Source organism: Calypte anna, chromosome 1 (assembly GCF_003957555.1).
Source record: "Calypte anna isolate BGI_N300 chromosome 1, bCalAnn1_v1.p, whole genome shotgun sequence".
NCBI classification, from domain to species: Eukaryota; Metazoa; Chordata; class Aves; order Apodiformes; family Trochilidae; genus Calypte; species Calypte anna.
Window position 1 is genome coordinate 22,266,845 of NC_044244.1, and position 21,437 is coordinate 22,288,281.

Sequence of the window (21,437 nt, forward strand, 5' to 3'; positions counted from 1 at the left end):
ATGTCTCTAAATGTAGAGTGATAGAAGGGAGACAAATATTTAAGACTTAACTTGCTTTAATCTATGAAATCTGTAGCAGGTTTACCCAAAACCAGTTCCCTCTGTCAGTCCTACTATCAATGTCTCACATCTTTCCATTTTTGTGGATTTTTTGTACTATTACGCTACTAGAAGACAGTGAGATGGGATACTTTAAACTTAATAGTTATGTAAAACCATGACTGAGGTGTCAAGAACTTTGAAAAAACCCAGTTTATTTCACAAAAACACCAACATCTGTTGAATTTTTAATCTCAAACAATTTGAAAGAATGAACTAACTGCATCATGGGAGGTGGGAAGGTGAAGTATTTTGCAGAGGTGACAATGCAGAAGCCAAGGTGGGGCAAGAGCCAAGCAGTGCTTCTGGTCACCTCCTCAGTTACCTGGATCTTGGCTGGGTACTGTGCTCCCCTCCAAGTTTCCACTTTGTGGGCATGAGTTAAAATAAAAACAAGTGACAATAATCAGAAGTAGCCAGGGAAGTACCCTTCTTGGACTCAAGGCTTACATGGAAGTGAAAGGAACTAGAAAACACTGACCACAAGGCAGGGGGAATTAGAGAAAGAAAAATTGCTTATTTTGATAAACTGAAATTATTATTTCTAAGAGAAAATTACTTACAGTGGTAAAGAATGTAAAAACAAGGCTGATATATCTTGACGTTACCTTAGACAGTTTAGGTGACAACAGTTCTCAGGTAGAAACCATATTACAAATAAGGTTTCTTTTAAAGACAGTTTAAGGAAAGCTCAAAAGCTTCAAAATATAATGAATTTGTCTGTCATTCTTATTTGTCAATTTGCACAAACTGATATGACTGAAATGAAATTATTTGCCTTTGGTTTTAATAAACTTCAGTTATGGTATTTTGTAATTAAATCATAGGATTCTTTTCATTAGAGTGACTATTTAACTTAATATAAGGTTTAGTTTTAAAAGTTGGTATTTGACTGTTTTTTTGTAATATATATTTGTTAAATATATACTTATATATATATATATACATGCCTCCACTTCTGTCTACATAAGAAAAATTTTATTCTTTCTCTTTTGGACATCAACATAATGAAATCAATTTTTGAGAAACTACAAGAACTAGGCTCTAGAGATAAAGTCTTAGATGATTTTCTAAGACTCTTCTTTTTTACATACACTGTGCTAATTTTCTTTGTGCTCAGTTTTACTCCTGTGAAGATTCTGTGTTTGACCTTTTGTCAGATTTTAATATTGTCAGTATTCTAATAATTTAATTTTGTTCCCCCTGAGGAAAATCTTTGCACAAAGTTGGTAGTATTTTATTACTAATCAAGGTGTAAACTCTGAGTACTTGAGATCTAGTGTATGTATTAAGTGAAATTTTTTTCTTCTTTGTATGATACATTTTTAGTGTTATGATTGGAGAACTTGTCAGTTACTTTTTCAGGTATCTGATTTTTAGTTAATACACCATGTAACCATTTCCAGCCAATGCAAGGTCACATTGTATTAGTTTTCAACATATGTCACAACTACCCTCCTGAACAATCATAAACCAGTAATCAAACTAGATATTTGCAAAAAAATGTCCTTTAATAATATTCAAGCCTTGAAAGTCTGTCCCCATCTTCTTCATCATTTAGGAAGAAATGCAACCCTTTCATCCTGACAAAATGTATGAAAAGAGCTTTTAATGACTTGGAAAAAATTTAACTTTCTTTAAACTGCTGATTTAGAGAAAACCAACTTAAAGAGACATATTTCAATGCTGTTTATATATTGTGTTTATAAATTATTTTCTCTAGCCCTGAAATTCTTCTGAGAGATAAAAAAAGCAAGTGAAAAGTATCATTAAAGAAATTAAAACATCAGGGTATAATTATTCTGTCACATACCCAACTGTGTTAAGGTTAATTTTTTTCTGGAAATAAATTCTAACATTGACATTTTCCATTACCTTGTAGCAAAAAAATTACCTTCCAAAGTTAAAGTATTAGCTGAAAATGAAGCTTGTGAAAGTGCATTTCATTAAATGTTTAACATTTTTAAACAAGTGAGATGTGTACAATACAATAAGTGATACTTTGTTTTCACAGACTACACTTTTTTTTTGTATTTTCAAGTTCAAAACTCTTGAAGAGTTTTTCTAAGCTGAGGTAGAATTGTTCCTGTGATCATGAACTCTTTTAATACAAAAGAAAGTAGTAGAAAGGAAGGACTAAAACATTCCTTTTGTATTTCTTGTGCTTATTGATGCCTTGTTCCATATAAGATAATTCCTTGTAGAAAAGAGTGCTTAAAATGACATTAACAAGATTCAACCACCTCAGAGATGGATCAAAACAAACATGTCAGGAACTCCTGAAAAAAAAAACCAAAAAAGTGATTACAAGACACCCAGAGTCTTCCTGATATCTACAGTAATTACCACAAATGCAGCAAATGGAGATGTTCCCTCCAGAAGGGCAACCTCCAACTGAGCTGAATGTGCCATCTCTTCATGTTGATGCTATGTGGCAGTTGAGGATCATTCCTGTTGGATATTTAGAAGAAAATTGGTATTACATACACATGTAGGTGTGATGCTGTTATCAAACTACTATTGTACCAGCCAGTTTCGTAGTTTCTGGGTAAAGCAACTTGGTAGTGCATTTTCATGGTATCAGGTGGCTCCAAAAGTGATGACAGGCTAATGTCAGCAATGATGAAAAAAAGGCTGCCCTTCAGTTCCACTATTCTGAATAAGCATACTTTAATGCAAAGGACAGAGTATTTAAGGATGCATAATTGTAGGAAAACCAGAGTTTTCCCAAGGACATGAATGTCTCAGGCAAAGCACCAATTAAAAATGGATTCATCTGAGTCACATAAAAGTGCAGGAGACTATCCCCTTCTTAATGAGTAATATATTAGGAGATCTATTCATTTAGTTAAAAAAACCTGCTGATGTGATGGCCATTGTTAGTAACTCTGTCATAACAAAGGAGTAACAGCAGCACATGAGGGAATTGTCAGGCCTTGATGAAACCACATGAAGCCAAACATCATTCTGATCCTACACTAACGTGTTCAGAGCTGAGTCTCTTTGTGAAAATATCTGCAGAGAAGAAAGAAGAAAGACATACTGAAAAAGCACACTAGGTGAGGAATCATTCTAAGATGTATAGGTTTCCACATCTCTCTTTTGGAATTATTTCACTTACCAAAAGAGCTCACAAAGGAAATAATTTGAGAGATTAGAGACCAATTGTAACAGTTGTCATAAAAATGCTGTGTAGAGCCCATATACAAAATGTAAAATCATATTTATTAAGAATTAAGGGAATCCAATGCTTAAGCCATTGGTATTACAAGACATCAGTCTGATGACACCAAAGTTGAAAACATTTCCAAATGAAACATCCATCTGACTGAAAGATTATCCTGGAGGAAGTTTGTAACTTCGTGTGGACCTTTAAATCATCTGAATGGAGCAGTCAGTGCTGCATAATCAAGAAAGTGCAGTTAGTTTACAAAATGAAGAAAAGCTTTGGAATTAGTCATGAAAATATGAAGATAACATTTTCAATCTGTTTGGATATACCAGTGATAAGGACTACAATATTTCTCTTCCTATTGTAGCTTAATGGTATTGAAATAGATTTTGAATTTTATATTTCTTTTGAAATATATATATTTCTTTTTTATCAGTCTTAATCTTTAAACTGGCTCGTTCAGAGACTGTGGGAAAACTAGAATAAGTTTATTTTTAAGGTATTGGTGTCAGAACACATATATACAAGAAATACTACTGCCTAACCCTATGGTGCCATTTCTCAGGTTGAGAATCGGTAATGTTCCTGTAAAGCAGGTTTTTTAAAATAGTTCTGAAGTATTTTTGAGTATAGTTCTTGAGTATTTTTATACTCAAATAATTAAATCCTTCAGAAACAAGCAATATTTTTTTTTCATTTGACATAGTTTTCCTGGCATCTGTTTATACAACACATGCTTTATCACATGAAACAGTAGAGTAACTATACCCTCCCAGCATATTCCCCCACTCCCTTTCATGACCCTTTCTTGTTTGCCTCCAGCTACCCCCATCTCCCTTTTAGAAAGGAAAGGTTAACAGTGGCTTCCACCACCTTAGGCAGGCAGTAAGTCACCTCTATGGGCTTTCCAATGCTACTGAAAAACATGCATAAACTAATTTGTATACTCTCCAAACCTGTCCTTCATCAAAATACTGGCAGTTTGCTGTCCCCAGCCTGATGGTCTGGCTGTTTGGACCAGCAGCTTTCTTGTATTCCATCACCTTCCCTCCATCCATTTCATTGTCAGATATTTAAATGATAAGGTTCTAGAGGCACAGATTGTCTCTTTGGCTGGTGTTTCTAAGCATGTAGCACTTGGGAGTCCTCATCAATGATCAGAAGTCAAAATGTTCCCAATGTCAGCTGTCACTGTCTGTATGGAGTGGCACTTGAAGGAATGTAATGCATGTCTTGCCTCTGTCTTTTGCAAAGAGCTTGTGCACCTTCATCTTCATCCAACCAGTTCCAGCCTCTTCTATATCAGAGTCATGTAGTTCTTACCCTACTACTCCCAGTCTCTAAAACTTTTTAATCCCCACAATAGTAGAGGTTTGTCTCTACCTGCTCTTTTTACCTGCCTGCCTGAGTTTATTCACATTGCTTCCACGATGCTTAAACTCAAGCAGGGATGTCACTGAGAGCCACAAAAGGAAGGAGGTCACTACTTTGCAAGGCCAGTTCATGCAGTTCACCCAAGCACTGGGGAAATGCTACAGAAAATGTGTATTTGTGTCTAGGCTGAGATGGGTCTGAGATGATGCCTAGTGATTTGGTTATCACTAGGAACCATGCAAGCATGTGCCATACATGTGGAATTCTTGGTAGTCTTTATTAGCTCAACTCTACTCACTCACTGAGGATGTGACTTTAGAGCCTTTGCAGCTGGATTAAAATTGGGAGTTTCTTGCAAACATGGGAGAAGGCATATTCAGGATGCTACTCTGCCAAATTGTTATCCTTGTATAAAAGGACACCTGAAGAATTTGGTTTAAAATCCTGTAATAGCTTTTTTAAGTTTCTACCATGATTTTTAAAAACATGTATTTGTCCTGCCTTGATGCAAAAAAGTTGGACAGGTTTGGGGTTTTTTGCCTAGCAGTTTCCCAAAGATGAAATATACAGACAATCTGAAACAGTGTAATATGGACATTTTAGCCAAAACAATGAGTTAGAGTTAGAGGCAGCTTGAAAGCAGGACAACAAATTTCATTAAGAAGGGAAGAAGCTTAATTGTAAAAAAGCAGAAGAATTACTATGTGATAGTTCTCCCCAAATATCTTCCCAATACTTCCCAAGATTGAGGAGGTGTAGAAAATCAAATGGAACAGTATTTTTTTCCTGACTGCATATCTCAATATAGGACTCCTTCTGTCTTTTGTATTTACATGTAGCTTGAACAGGACATCTAAAACTCATTTGTGTAGGAACTTGAAAAAATACAAAGTCTAACAATTTTTAAATTTTTGTAGGGTATTAAATATTTTTAATCAGTTATGTGACATTTATAAATTCCTCATTCCCTTGACCAAATAATTTTATTTTTTTTAAAAATCCATTTTGTTTCCAAAAGATTTGCCACCTACCTTGTATGTATATCAGAATAGTAAAATAAAATGTAATGTATTACCCTAGATCTATTTTTTTATTATTTCCTGCATGCATGCAGCTGGCAATGGTAAGGTTTTTTACTGTTTTTCTGTTGCTAAAATATATTTGATAACAAATCTGTTACTATTTGACAGTGTTATTTGTAGTGTTTGATTCACTTAGAAAGAGATGGTCATCACAGATCTTTCTGTTGAATTAAATCCAGCAAGTGTTTATATTTTAAATAAATATTTTTGCTTATTTTCTCTAAACTGTGCAGATTGCATAATCTGCAGAAAGCAGATCCTTCTTTCACTAGCAGCATTGTGTTCAGTAGGTCATTTTGCATTGTGATCTCTAGCCAGCTGTATTAGAATTTTGAATGTTTCATTTGCAATATCCAGTCTCCTGATTTCAAAATACTTAATTATTTTTCAGTAATTTTTCTTTTAAAAAAGTATATTTTATTTTTAAAAAAGGGATCTTTTGTACTCGTGTGGTTAACCAGAGGAAAACAATCAAGCCAGGTAATTTAAGAAAGATTCAGCTGTGTGTAATTTGTACATGAGACCAATGGCAGGAAGAAATATGAATCTTTTTTGCTTTTCTGTCATCTGTCTTATTGTAAATAAAAGCTTGGCAATTCAGATGTTTGTATAAGAAGGAAAATTTACAATATAGAAATCAGTCACACAGTAAACATACGGGGTTTAGAAAACTTTGTGTGTGGATCATTTTGGAAACTAGATAACTTCACAGTGTAGTTCAGCACTTACAGTAATGTAGTTTTGTTCATATTAGTTGTTCACCTTTGAATTCATGTGTTTAAGTACATCGATATTCCACTAATTAAGAGAGAGCATTTCATGTACCCAGGTCAAAAATGTGAGGTGTGTCGGTAATGATGAGCTAGTCTAATGCTCATGGAAATATTGTTAATCTATGTAATCACATATGTTACTGATCCTTAAACCATTAAAAATATATGCTGCTGTTCTCTGGGATGATGGTCTCATACCTTATACCATCGATGTATTGTCATACTGTTTATTTGCTACATCCACCTTGGTGAAATCTGTCACATGGATGTGACTCTTGCTTTGACAATGCAAAGCCAAGTGATATGAATTAGTTTCTGCATCTTTCCAGGATTTGATGCTGCAGATCCTTCAGCTTGAATTAAATAATTCTCCCATCTACAAATACAGCTGAAAGTTGGACTTGACATGGATCAATATGATCTGGGGCTAAATTTCTAAATGTGCCTGATTATGTTAGCATCATGCCCACAGATCAATATTGAGTTTTATTATGAACCTGACTCTATAATTGGGTTTAATCAATAAACTTTTGTCTCCTTTTCTTTAGAAATTTTAGGTTTGTACTATGCAGGTTTTCAAAATTGCATTTAGGATACACTTAGATCTATACTTTTCTAGTAACGAATATAAAAAGACCTAGGTTTGAATTTAAGGGAACAAAGAGCTAAGACCCTATTGAAAGGGGAAGTCAATTTTTAAGTTGATAGGACTGTTCACCCCAGTACAGTCTATAGAATCCAAGACAGCTAATGTGCTAATACATAACTAGTCCTTTTGGGCACTGTAAGGCTTTTTCTGTCCATACTTGATAGATAATTCACAATGAGGACTTTGACAAAACGTAGCATTAATGAAAGCAATCACTAGAGCTTCTCTTTTGATAAACCCGCGGGGTTTAAAGGCGTTGAAAGATGCAATCTGCGAAGAACAATAAATTTGGGCCTTTGATTGAAGTGCCATTTGGGATGCTATGTTTTCTCCATGTATTTACACAAAAATGCTGCTCCCTTTTTCACTACTCTTTGCTGGAAGGTTGAAGGAGCTCTTTGCCATTACTACATTAAGGTTTGTCTCATTAAAAGCTGAGTACAAAAAGAAGGCTGGAAATGACCTAGCTCAAGCCAGTGTGTTCATTTCTGCTCCAGTTTGCCATTTGAGAAGTAGGCTTCAAGCCTGGTGCATATTTGTTTGAGTGGTACTTTGATATGCAGTAAAGATGCTCTTTCTTATCTGAAGAAATAAATGCGTAAACCTTTTCTTTTCTCTCTCTCTCTCTCTTTTTTTTCTTTCTTTTTTTTTTTTTTTTTTTTTTTTTTTTTTTTTTTCCTGTGGCAGGAAGGATATTTATTTGGTTGTTTTGCTAAAATTAGGAGAGCAAAATAAAACCAGGAGATTATAGAACACATATTTTCTGTACTCATAACATTTTTTAAACTGTTACATTTGAAGAGCCCCAGTAGAAAACTATGCTTTAAGAGTTATTTTAGCACACTGTGTTGTATTTAATGGTAGTCTCTCATAGTTTTGTTTTATCTGTCATTGTGTTGTGTACCGACTTATTTTTTTTTTCCCCCATTGTTACACTGTTGGTATGATCAAAAAATAAGTCCATAATATTATTTTGATATTAAAATCAAGATTCTATATTAGGTCACTTATGTATCATGTATCTCTAATTTTTTCTCAGTTTATATACTGAGATTTCTAGACCATGTGTACCCTTGTGTTTGCAAATCTGCACACACACTCACATGTATTGTTCTGCACATTTTTCCTTTGTATGAACAGATACAGACCGTGGTCAGAAACATGGCATGGATGAGTTTATTTCTGCTAATCCCTGCAAATTTGACCATGCTTCCCTCTTTAGACTGCTTCAGAGGCAGACCTTGGATCACAGACTGAATGACTCCTATTCTTGTTTGGTGAGTACTGGCTGGAAGACAGATATAAAGTGAGAAATAGTTGTTACAAAGTAGTCCTTTCTTCCTAGTTCATTCAATAGCTGTGGTTGTAGTTGGAATAAAGGGTCCGATTGATTGGTTTCAAATTTGAAAATTATACACTTGCAAGCTGCTGCTGTGCCACTCAATAGAAAGCAAAGAGACCCAAACTGTCTCTGATTCTATCAGTTGAAATTTGTCGGGTACTCTTAGGAGGTTTTGAATAAAAACAGAAGGTTCTGATAATGGTAGGAGCTCCTGTGACAGGATTTACTGACACCCGTACAGGCATTTTAAGGTACAAATGTAGTCGCTTCTTGTCAGACATTTTCACCTATCCTGTAATTCTTCATTCCACTGTGGTGTGAAGAAGGAAAAATGCTAAAAGAAGGGAAGCAGAACTGCAGTAAATATAGATGTAGGGGCACTGTGTGCTACCTGAATTACAAATAGCAAATGGGAGTAAAATATTAATTACATAATTATTAAATTATCAAACAAAAGGAAGTAAAATGTGATCTTTGTATCAAAATGAATGTTTTTCACATTCAAAGACAGCTGTAAAATATAAGATACTGAAATAATGTGCTTCTGTATTTGTATCTGCAGTTTCCCTTTCCTATGTAACATTTTCTATTCTGTGCTTTGTTTGTGGACTAAGAGTTAGGGATGGTGCTGTTTCTGGTTTTGCTTTAAGTAAGGAAAAGGAGCAACAATCTTGTGGAAGTCCATCAGATTATACACACTCTTTAAACAGGTTTGTGTGGATCAGACCTCTTAACTTCCTGAGGCTTTATTTTTCACCTAATACCGTGTTTGAAATAGTGATCTCTCTGTAAGGACCTAAAATGCCTCAAAGAATATAATTTCTTGCACTTTACTATCCTAATAGCTGCAAAAAAAGGATATTTTTTTACATTTTTTTTTCCACTGGTCTGACTAGTCACGTACTGTAAGGATAATGGAGAGGGGGGTTAGGTTTGTTTGCAAGTGTAAAATAGGGAAAAACATTTGATGACAGTTGCTTCCTTTTTAAAATACTATGAGGTATGTATAGAAAAAGTTAAAGGACTCATTTTCTGTCTGTGGGTTGCACACTGAATCAAAGAAGAGGCCTGAAGGTACATCTGTACAAAGTAATTGGCACTCAAAGAGAAAATGGTTAGCTTTCTAACAGTGCATTGGGGTCAAAATCTTTTTTTATAATAATAATATAGTAAGACACTTAATATAACCTTGAAATCAGGAACTTTTAGAAGAGGTTAGGTGAAATACACAGTGCTATAGCAACCATAAAGCAGATGCATTTCTTATTCTTCTTTTTAAAATTCAGCTTTTAATAATTAGACTGGGTGATCATTTTTTACTAAATTTCCTTTTTACCTGTATTTTTAATTTTATAAAAATGGAGTGTCAAGGTAGCAATAGAATAAATGAACATAGAAGTGTAATTTATTTTCTTCTTGAACAGCTCATAAAGCTTATTTCTTATCATTTTTATAAACAATGCATCCCTTTATTTCAATACTTATAGAGTAACCATATGTAGAACTTGTAAAAATAAAACAAAAATTTTATAAGAATTAGGATGATGCACAGCTCTCTATTAAATTACTGTATGACCTAAACTTCTTTAGTTTACATTCATGTCAGTATTGTGGAGCTTCTTTTTTATGTGTTATTTTATTTTTTTTTTTTTACAATAATACAATAAAAATATGCATTTATCTAATACTCTGTAGTATATAGTTGTTATGTGTTTGTGAGACAGGCATTGTATGGAGTTGAACGGCAGGGAAGGCTCATATTTCTATGAAAATTATCACATTAAAACAGATCTGTTCCAGAGACTGAAGTTAAAATAATCAGTTCTGGAAATTTTTGTATTATAGTCACAATTTATTGCTATGAGAACACAGAGAAATTCTAGTAATAGTTTCATTTTTGTACTGATAGGTATTGATATGCCACATTTTGTCATGTTTTCCATAAAAATCATTGACAGTGATGACAAATTGACAGAATATAAATGAAAATAAACACTGTTTATTATACCTAGGGCTAGGACACATTATTGCATAAATTCAGTTAAAATCTCTTCTTTTTTCTTTCAATGGAATACAATATTTTCTAGCAAACACCATGTAAACTACATGAGCAATTGCAACGTTACTGGTTATTAGTTTAAAACACTGAGTACTGTTCTGGGTGCTGTAACAAAGCAAAATGTTCTCTAGAAACAGGTGAAGCTGTGTAAAGGCAGTGGAAACATTAAATTCAAAGAAATTTATCAGGGGCAAACATTTATGAAATAACTTTAAGGTGTTCTTTTTTGCAAGTAATATGTTAAAGAGTTGGGGGTGATTATAAAATTTAAATTCCTGCCTCATACAAGTCTTTAAAGTTAAATCATATGTTGTTTTAACTTGATATTTATATAATTATAGGTATGGTTTAATAGTCTTTTTTGCTGATATTCTGTATAAACAATAAACATCTGAGCTTGCAGAAGTATTCACAAACAATAGGGAAATATTGGTCTTGAGTTGCTAAGCTGATGTTATAAATTCATGACTTGTAAAATAATTCTGAATTTGCAGTTTAGTTGCATATTTGATTTCAGGTGTTGCTTAATCTTTCTGACCATTTTACAGGAATGATGAGAAAGAAATGTCACCACAATTAAGAAAAGAGCCAACCAACCAAACAGAAAGCTTATTTAGAACAGCTATGCAGTAGCTGTAGTTTCTCAAGGTTTATTTTTTTTCTCCCTACTGCTCACTGTGCTTTTGGGTTTTTTCTTTTTTTCCAAACTGGGAGGCAAGGAAATCAAGGCTCTTCTGTTTTGTATTTCTTTTTGCACTCTGGATCCTGGTGGGAAGGAGTCTGTACTTTGTTCTTGTTTGTCTCAGGGTTTTGCCTCTGTTCTCTGATCAAGACTCTGCCCAAGTGAGCCCTCAGTATGCCCCAGAATATCTAACTGTTATTTAAGGTCAAACCATATTAATCTTGCTCAGATGGATTTTAAGAAGAATACCTGGCTTTGTATCTCTTTACAAGTATAAGTTGTTAATAAGAGTTGTTAATAGTGCAAGCAAGCAGAGTAAATGGTCAAATTGTCAAACTCCTGACAAAGGAAACTTACCATCCAGAACCTGGGTTTTAATCTCCATGTTAATGTCCCTCAGTGTTTCCTAAATGTTCTCTCATAACTGACAACTAAGTACTTGAAAAAAAAAATTTTTTTTGAAGTGTTAGTTTATTATATATGAGTTTTTTATATAATTGCATTTGGAAAAGTCTTCAGATGTTTTAGCATGTTTTTGTAAACAATATATTTTATAGCAGTGATAACTCAGAACAGCAAACAGTTTTCTGACATGTTCTTTCAACAAGAGAGCTATCGTTAGATCTCACTGCAGTGCCAGCAATGTTAGTCAGATATAAATCATTCTAGTATAAAAAGTTTATGCAATGCACATTAAAATACATGCTTCTGTACTCTGTTTGTTTTACAGGCTGTGAGTGGGAAAAGAAATCTCAAAACGTTGTGGGGTTTTTTTACCTTTATTTTTCAGGGTTGGTTTAGCCCAGGTCAAGTCTTCGTATTAGATGAATACTGTGCTCGCTACGGAGTCAGAGGCTGTCACCGCCATCTCTGCTATCTCAGTGAATTGATTGAACATTCAGAAAATGGTTCTGTCATTGATCCAACCTTGCTCCACTACAGTTTTGCATTTTGTGCTTCTCATGTTCATGGGAACAGGTAATTTAATGATACATTTTTAAATTAATAGCCTTAGGAGGACGCAAAAGAATATATAGGCTCCTGACTTCACCAGGTAAGGAAGTTGCACACAACCTCAGGAAGTTTCTCCAGGGATATTGGTGGTTCTATCCAAATTGATATTTTAAAAAAAAAAAAAAGCAGTCTCTTTTCAGTTTTTACTGAACTAGTGTATTTTCTTGGACACTGTATAGACAGGCTGATTCAAGGCAAAAGGATAGAATCCTGTTAAGAAGGTAGTCTTTGCATTGTGCATTTATGCTGTGTTAATGAATGGTGTTTCCTGTGCCCTGACAATTTGAACAATTTTGCAGTTTAAGGGAAGTCTCAAGTCTGTAGCTTGAAGGCAACTATACTATACTGAGTTCTTCTGGCTATTCTACCACTGAGAGAAATATAGTGGGAACTTGGTGCAGCCGGCAGCCAGGACGAGACATATCTGGAATTCTTTAAACTAAAGAGGTAGATTGCTTCAGGAGCTGGTCACAATGATGCTTTTGAGATGACATTTCCCTTCCACTTGCAAGTGAAAAACTTGGAAAAAGTTAATCTCAGATTAGAAGAAAGCTCAGGAGGTCTCTAGACCAAACATGCTCAAAGCAGGGCAGGTTGTGAGGTCATACCAGGTTGTTCAAGGCTTTATCTAGTCAGGTCTTTACCAAGTTTGAACTTGGCTTATTTCAGTGTACTTGTATCCATTGTCTCTTGCCAGCCACCCAGCAGGAGCTGGGGGTCTGTCCTTCAGTCCCCGTAGACACAACCGATCCTCCAGGCTGAACAAGCCCAGCTCCCTCAGCCTCTCCTCAGAGCAAGTGCTCTGACCTCTGTCGTGGTGACCATCAGCTGAACTTGATCCAGTTAATCCATCTCTTCCTTGTGTTAAAGTGAGGAGTGGGGCAGGCAATCTATCAAATTATAGGACACCATGCATTTATACCCTACTGTGCATAATAGATTTGCAAACTGCTGTAGGAAATATGATTTAAAATTTCAAAAATAACAAGGGGAAACAATGTAAATCTCCCCCCTCTCAACTATCCAATCCTGCCATTAGGGATAACCTATTCACAGTCCCAAAAAGCAATTACTGTGATGCCATCAGTAAGCTCCCAAAGCTGACTTTGGTAGGGATCAGGAGAAAGAGAGGTTTTATTCCTCAGATGTATGCTTATGCTGCATTGCAACCAGTCAGTCCCAGAGGCTGTTTTACTTGTCCTCAAGCCAGTGAAGAAGGGACAATCCTTGAAAATTATATTTACTTTGTTTCCTTCATTTGCTCAGACAAAGCCTCATCTGTGAGAACAGGAGCCAGGCATCTGTGACTGGAGTGATTTGATAGTGTGATTGCATTATATAATTCTTAACAATAATATCCAAAATTTGTGTGTTCTTGAATGTGCCTGAAATGCTCTCAAGAATTGTAATGTACATATTAGTGAGCTAGAAGATTTTCTGGCTTTTCCTTGGAAACCTATTCTCTGTAAAAGTGTGCTTACTTGATCAGTTCCTGAAGAACCTGACACATTCGTGTTTCTTATTGCATGTAAGTCTTTGTTGTTTCAAGCCTTTTTATTACTGATTTCAACCTAACAAGACAAATACACAGACAATTGCTCAAACTTATTTCAAGAATTCAAAAGGAAGGTAGATACATTTCTTTTTAGTTCATGATTTAAGTGAAGGACAGCAGTGCATGCAGTGCATGAAAATATCTCAGGGAGCACATCATTTACACTGTGGTAAGCACTCTGTGTTCTGTCTATTCCTTCTGTACAGATATTTTCTGAATAGCATTATGAGTGTTTTAGAAATAAAAGAAATGTTGAACAGAGAGGGTCTGACTAGAACTGAGATATTGTAAAAAGGAAGAAAAAAGAAACATGAAGAAAGAAGAAAAGTAAGTCAAGGACAGAAGCAGACACACTCACTAAGAATGACAGACACACATATACTCACATAATACATCCACTCATTCATCTGCTGCAGCACTAAGAAATAGTAAAAGGGAAGAAAGAATTTCACAGACAATGCACAACAGGCCAGAGTTCTAGGCTGATCCCTGGCGTTACACATCTTAGTTTTATAAGTCAGGCTGAAAATTAGAAAGACCATGGAACAAAGACAAAGAGCTTTATACTCTGGGCCTGATGTATTCAATTTGTCTTTCACCTTTGCTTCACAATGGGATCTTAGACCTTCCACTAGCCTGAGAAAGATCATCAAAAATGATCTTGAAGTCAGGTGATGGAGGAGCATGTAGAAATTTAGCCAGATGTGTAGTTCAAATTATCAGTTTCTTTTAGGCATGAGTGTTAGAGTAGCAGGAAATCTTGTGACATCAGTCAAATGATCAGAAAAAGGTGTCAGTCACCCTCATTTCTGGTAGTCTGGTAAGGAAAAACACAAGCACCAATCAGAGCAAATCTACAAAATATACCAGGGCCATATCAGGAAAAATGCTGAGCACACCAATGATCACATCTGATTTGCTAAACAAAATTGATGGGGAAGCAGTCTCATAAAATGGACTCCAACAGTCCAACAGTCCATTAGTCATAGGCCCAGACATGGTTGTGGGATGGCATGAACTGAATACTGCGTGCATCACGGTACCCTGTCAAAAAGGCTGAAACACCTTTAGCTTTTTCCACCCTTCATATTTCTTCAGAACTGTTCTGGCAGATTTTGAGCCCTTGGGTATCTCCTCAACTATTTTGTTGCACCTTGAAACTCTAAGTCTGAGATTTATTTCATGCTGTAGGCTTTAATTCTCTTGCAGGCCATAACATAGTAGCCTTTTCAAAACACCTGGAATAAACAAATAAAAGTAAATTGTTGTCCTAGAGCTTCAGGAACATTGCAGAACACAGTGGAGACCTGAACAGAGCTCTGTTGTGGGCTATATGGAGCAGACCTTGCCACCTGGTCTCAGAACTAGAGAACAACAGTACCCAGCTGTTTCTTTCCTAAGACAAAGATACAGATATAAAGCATACCCAGTACCTAGCCTCTCATACTAATGGTATTGGTTTGGGAATAGAAGTTTTTATGCAGTAGTGAACACAATATGCTGAGTCCTAGGTAGAAATTCAAGCCTTATTTGTGCCTTATCTTTCCTGCTGGGAAGAGCACTGGGACTGGGCTCACAAACTGCTTATGTATAAAAAGGTATTTCTGCTTTTGTGAATGACATTCTTGAGACATTCTCTTCCTACATAGCCAAAAATCAATATTTTAGTAAAAGAAAAGCCTTATTGAGTTTAAAGACAAACACATCCTTGTTTCTGAATCAGTTGTTTTGGCTGTGCTTTTGGTGATACCTGGCTTTTCAACAGCATCTCCATTGGGTCCTCTTCAGAATGTTTTTCTTATGAAATGTTCCACTATATGCTCACCATCAAAGTAATTACTTCACAAGTGAACTTTTTATATTGTAGTTATGAATACACTTGTGATTCACTGGTGAAAGTGAAATGGACAGAACAAGGAACTGTAAGATATTCCTGAATGCTGACATTTCAGTCTAAACAGTCCAGGTAGGAGCTATTGTTTTTTTCCCAATCACGTTCAACTTTTGTCTACTTTTCATGCTGTGACTTCTATTTGGTCTCTCTTGTCTGAAATGGATGCTGGTGGGCATCACGTGAAGTGCAAAGTGACTTCTTTCCACCTGCTGAGTTACAGACTGAATTGAAAAATTCAAAATTCAAGCATATTACGTGATTATACTTTTCTCTATTCAGAAAGAAAGCTGCTTTATTGGAAGTTCATAAATGACAAGTAAAGGTGAAAGTAATGCTACAAAAAGCAGCTAATAGCCAAAGGTAAAGAATTTCTTTCTGCCTTTGTTTTGAAATCTTCAAGGCATCTGTTTGTACTGAAAAACAGTCATACTACAGAATCACAGAATTTTCAGAGTTGGAGGGGACCTGTAGAGATCACCTAGTCCAACCCTCCCACTAAAGCAGGACCTAGAGCACATTACACAGGTCTGCATCCAGGTGGGTTTTGAATATCTCCAGAGAAGGGAACTCCACAACATCCCTGGGCAGCCTGTGCCAGTGCCTTGTCACCCTCACAGTGAAGAAGCTTTTTCTTACATTTAAATGGAACTTCCCGTGTTCCAGCTTGTGCCTGCTGCTCCTCATCCTGTCACTGGGAACTAATAGGAAGAGTCTGGCTCTGTCTTCCTTGCACTCACCCTTTAGGTACTTGTAGACATTAATAAGGTCTCCCCTCTGCCTTCTCCAGGCTAAAGAGTCTCAGGTTTCTCAGCCTTTCTTCATAAGAGAGATGCTCCAATTCCCCAGTCATCTTTGTCACCCTCCATTGGACTCTCCCCAGTAGTTTCCTATCTCTCCTGAACTGGGAAGCGCAGAACTGGATGCAGTATTCCAGCTGTGGCCTCACCAGGGCAGAGTAGAGAGGGAGAATGACCTCCCTCAGCCTGCTGGCCACATTTCTCTTTTATACAACCCAGGATTCCTTTGACCTTCCTGACAGCAAGGCAACACTGCTGGCTCATGGATAATCTGCTATCTACCAGGACTCCCAGATCCTTCTCAGCACTGCTTTCCAGCAGGCCCATCCCTAACCTTTACTGGTGTTTGGGGTTCTTCTTCCCCAGATGCAGGACCCTACACATGCTCATATGGAACCTCATTAGGCTCTTCTCTGCCCAGCTCTCCAGCCTGTCCTGGTCATGCTGGATGGATGGCAGCACAGCCCTCTAGAGTGTCAGCCACCCCTCCCAGCTTTGTATCATCTGTGAAGTTGATTCACTGACTGTGTCTTCAACACTTACCTGCCTGGAGTAAGAAAAGGGGAAGCATGTGCAATTATTATTCACCCTTTCAATCTCCAACTCTTTGCAGTTAAGAATATGCCTGTTCAGTAACCTGGCATGAGTCTCAGTTTCAGGTACTTGTTTGTTTTACCCCTGAACCTGTTTAACCCTTTCCACTCTCAACACCTTTGGTAAGTTCTGCAACTCAGCCTCTTCTTGCTTGAAGGACTCTGGCTTTGAACTTGACTCCTTGTTCAATTCTCTCTTGCTTATTGGAAGAGATGGAGGAAAGGAAAGAAAAAAATCCTTCTCTGTTTTCTCTTTGCTATTTATTATTCAAGAAATGTGATTGGACCATGCACTGATTATATTGGATAGATGTTTTTTGCTATTTCCTTATCCTTTTATGGTAATTCCTAATGTTGATTTTCTCCTTCGACTGCTACTGAACAGGGCTGGTTTCACAGAATTATCCATCATAACACCCAGATCTCTGTCCTGAGTAGCAACTGATTTTTCCTTACATTCATCTGCCTTGATCAATCATTGTTTGCTGTTTTATTGCTGCTTGATTTCATAAGCTCCTTTTTGCATTTCACACTATGCCACAGTATTGTCATTACAGCTGCATTTACAACCACCTCAGTTCTTATCTGTTTACCATTTCACTTACAAATATTGTAAAATAACAAGAGTATCAGCTCAGGTCCCTGCCAAAGTCTACTTATAACTTACTGTCACCAAGAAGTCTTCTTAGATCCTTGCCATCATGTGGCACTGTAGATTATCTGATAGGCATATTACTCCTGGGATCCTTGGAGGAAAGTACTATAAAGTGGAGTAAATGAACACATAAGAGGAATGAAACTATGGAAATTTTGGAGAGGCCTATGCATTCATATATTTATTTCCATTTTTTAATGTTTTGTTGCAATTTTATCACCATTTATTGCAATTTTACACTTTTGTCAAGCGGTAAAAGAATGTTCAGAGATATCCTTTTCAAATCTGGGATAAGGAACTTTGTAAAAATATGGAAAATAATATTACATTGCTCACTTCTAATGTTTTTTAGGGAACTTTTGAACAAACATTTCCTTCTCTTCTGACTAAATTAACTCAAAGTGAGGTTTTCTATATCATTAAGGAATATTAGAGCAAAGTTCTGCGTACTTAAGGTGATATTTGCCATGTTGGGCAGTGAAGGAGCAGCTAATGCTATTACATAATCTCACCTTCCCTCAACATTATACATTGTTTTGTCATTATTTTTGACTGATTAATGCCTATACATACCCTTATATTTGTGATAAAATTATTTTAGTACATTCTTAGCTTTTCAGTAGACGGGCATTCCTGAATCTTGCCTAAAATATAACAGCATTAAAAAATCATTAAAAATAGTGTGATTTATCATCTTACTCTTTTTTAGTGGCCTTCCAAATTGTTCTTTTTCCTTCGCTTATGAAAAGAGAGTATGACCTGTAAACAGATGTAGGATCAGCCTGAGAAATGCATAGAGCAGAAGGCTCTATTGTGCCATTTTTTTGTCCAAATGTTTGAAGAATAGTTAATATAAACAACAAAATGCCCGGGCTTCAAGTGCCTTCTGGTTAAAGCTATGTTTAAATGCCATGTGATAATTTGCTGTCTTCATTTTCTGGTAATAAAAGACGTCTGTTCTGCCTGCTTCTAAGCTGATAATGTGAATCATTGTTTTTCCTTAGACTTGTCTCACATAAACCATGAACTGTGCAAAAGCCTTAATTAATAAAATTGTGTTTTAAGGGAAGTTCTGGGTATTATACTTCTTGGATATTAAAGTCCTATAAATAGATGAAAAAATCTCTATGTCAAAATTCTAAACCATTTAATCTTCTTTTTACTGAGAAACAAGAAATCAAACTTTATCTTGCGAATTTAAAAGTTGTCACTGTTCTATCATTTTGCATTTTGCATCCTGCTGAATTTAAAAACAAGTGCTCTTCGAAAGCACTGAGGTCTTCTAAAATAATTTGTTTCTAAGAGCCAAGATGACATTTAAGTTTCAGTTTTGTTTTTCCTGTGCCCTTGAGCTGTAATTTATTTTATAAATGTCTTGAAGTAAGAACTTAGCTTGAGTATTTTTCTTGTGTTTTCTTTCTCACCCTAATTTTTCACCTCTCTATGGTAGATTTTGGTCAGCATTACTATTCTCATCCAGGTGTGTGTGCACATTAGAACATCAATCCATGTATTCCTCTTTTCATACTCTTTTTTCAGGGTAGGCCAAAGTGGTTGTCTATGTTTTTCATGAGAAAAGCTTATTGAAAACATTTAAAACATTTTTAAATACTCAAATATGCAAAAAGTATCAGTATCAATGATATTTCAGATGAATAACAGAAGTCAGTCATCTTCAGGTTATATTTCAGAAAGCTGCCTCCATTAAAACAATCTTGCTTAAGGTAACAATTTGCTCTCTGAGAGGCCACTAGGAGAAGCTGTTTTCAAAGTTGAGGACTTGAAACTATCCATAGTCAACCCAGTGTCCATCATGTCTAAATCCCATTGAAACTGGAATACCATTTTTATCTCCTGGGCCATAGCTGTTCACAAAAATGTTAATTCTACAATGCATCCAGTGACTTCTGCAAATTATTGCAGGTTTTAAGACCTCTAAACATCAAGGTATTTCTAAAGGGTACTCCAAGCCTTAAACTGTTATGCGAAGTGAGGCAGAACAGTCCTTTCCCAAAGGAAAACATAAATTCACCAACTAATCTGTCACCTTCTCAAAGGTAACTGCCATCAGGACAGCAATCTTGCCAGATTGTCACAGTAAAAGTTTCTTTAAACATTCTGGTCGACTTCCTTTTTTGGTGTCTTATGGTCAGACAGCTGTCTTTTGGTATTTAAGTCTTAGTGAATTAGACAATTTGAGATGTGACCAGTGCCAACATTACATCCATGCCAATTAGACTGTGATCTAAGCAAACTAGAAAGGCCAGTCCAAATCCAATTGACAGAGGTCTCAAAAAATGGAAAACATAGGAGAGAGAGAGAAGGCTATTAAGATTTTGAGTGTTCACTGTTTCACCTAGTTCTCTAATCCCAAAAGCAGTTATGAAGAATAAGTAGGAAAAGAATGTGGAGAAAGGGAAATTCAATCTCCCTTTCCCTTATTGAGAAGATAATGTTAAAATGAAAACTCTTCTTAAGACAGTTCATTATTTTTCTTGGCTGAGTTCTTGAAAGATGTGTCTCAGGCTGCAATAAGAAAGCTGAATACTAGTTTTGAATTGAAAAAATCCTGTCAAAAAACCTATCCATTCCATTTGGTATAGTAGGAAAGGCACATTTGTTGTTGTGTTTAGTTGCAAAGTAGTTCTTGCATAGTTTATGCATTAATTAAACCTTTGCAAACCAAATAACTGCCTGAGTCTGATTTTCTTGTCAGGCACAGCAATTTGTAAACAAAAATAGCTAGCTCAAAACACAGCTATTTTATTTTTCTCTCTCCTTGAAACAATTAAAGAAAAAGATCTAGAAAATGAGTGGCAATTTCAAAACTATTTATCCATTTTTTCTATCTCAGCTCAGCTCATCTCAGAGTTAGATTCCTTTTTCTTGTTAGTAGGTAAACATTCCCAAGAATAGCAAAGAATGATCACCTGCACAATCTGTGTCTCACAACTGTGTTGCAAAAATGCATTTTTGGATTCTATTTGTTGCAGGAAGGCTAACAGGATGAAACAAAGTAAGGCTTCAGATTTTGTGCTCTTTTCTAAAAGTATGTTTTCAAGCGAAGTTTTTCAGTGCTATAGATAATATATTTTTTTAAGACCTTTTCATGTACTTTTTTTTTTTCTTCTGGGACATTTGCTTCTATCTGAAGATGCACACAAAATATATTTAACAGTTCTGAAAATTTTAGGTGTTGTCAGTGAGGTTCTCTATGACAACAAACTCAGTGAAGTGACAGGTCCCCTGTACACAGTGATCCTAACCTTAGTGTAGGTTGACAGCTATGACATCCTGCTGGCTCACCTTTTTCACTTACTGTTATCTACTGCTATCTGGACCCCTAGGTCTTTTCTGTCATATATATGACATGCCTCAGAGAGGTTTATTATGACAGAACTATTTGCTTTATCACTCTAGAGCACAATCTCTCCTGACAATGAAATCAGACAGTGCAATTTACTTAAATCTGAACCCGTTCCATCTGTCAGGAGGCTGAGGTAAAGTATCCTGGCATCCATCAAAGGAGAGAAGATAAGTTATTTGCTCTTTCACATCAAATTTGTACAATAGTATATTGATGTGCCTGGTTACTCATATCTTCACCATATCTGATTTTTATTGTTGTCTTCACAATAATTTAAGGAGGTCAGGCATTCTTTCCATCTTAAGTTGGCAGATCACAAATATCAGTGAG

General features: G+C 35.9%; 1 protein-coding gene across 1 annotated transcript in view; it reads left to right on the plus strand.

Moving 5' to 3' along the window:
• CADPS2 (calcium dependent secretion activator 2) overlaps positions 1 to 21,437 on the plus strand; it is a 277,107-nt gene that overhangs the window by 170,525 nt on the left and 85,145 nt on the right. The window contains exons 12-13 of the mRNA XM_030447170.1: positions 8,290 to 8,426; positions 12,023 to 12,210. Of these exons, the coding sequence (XP_030303030.1) occupies positions 8,290 to 8,426; positions 12,023 to 12,210 (325 nt within the window). The remainder of the gene's footprint in view (positions 1 to 8,289; positions 8,427 to 12,022; positions 12,211 to 21,437) is intronic.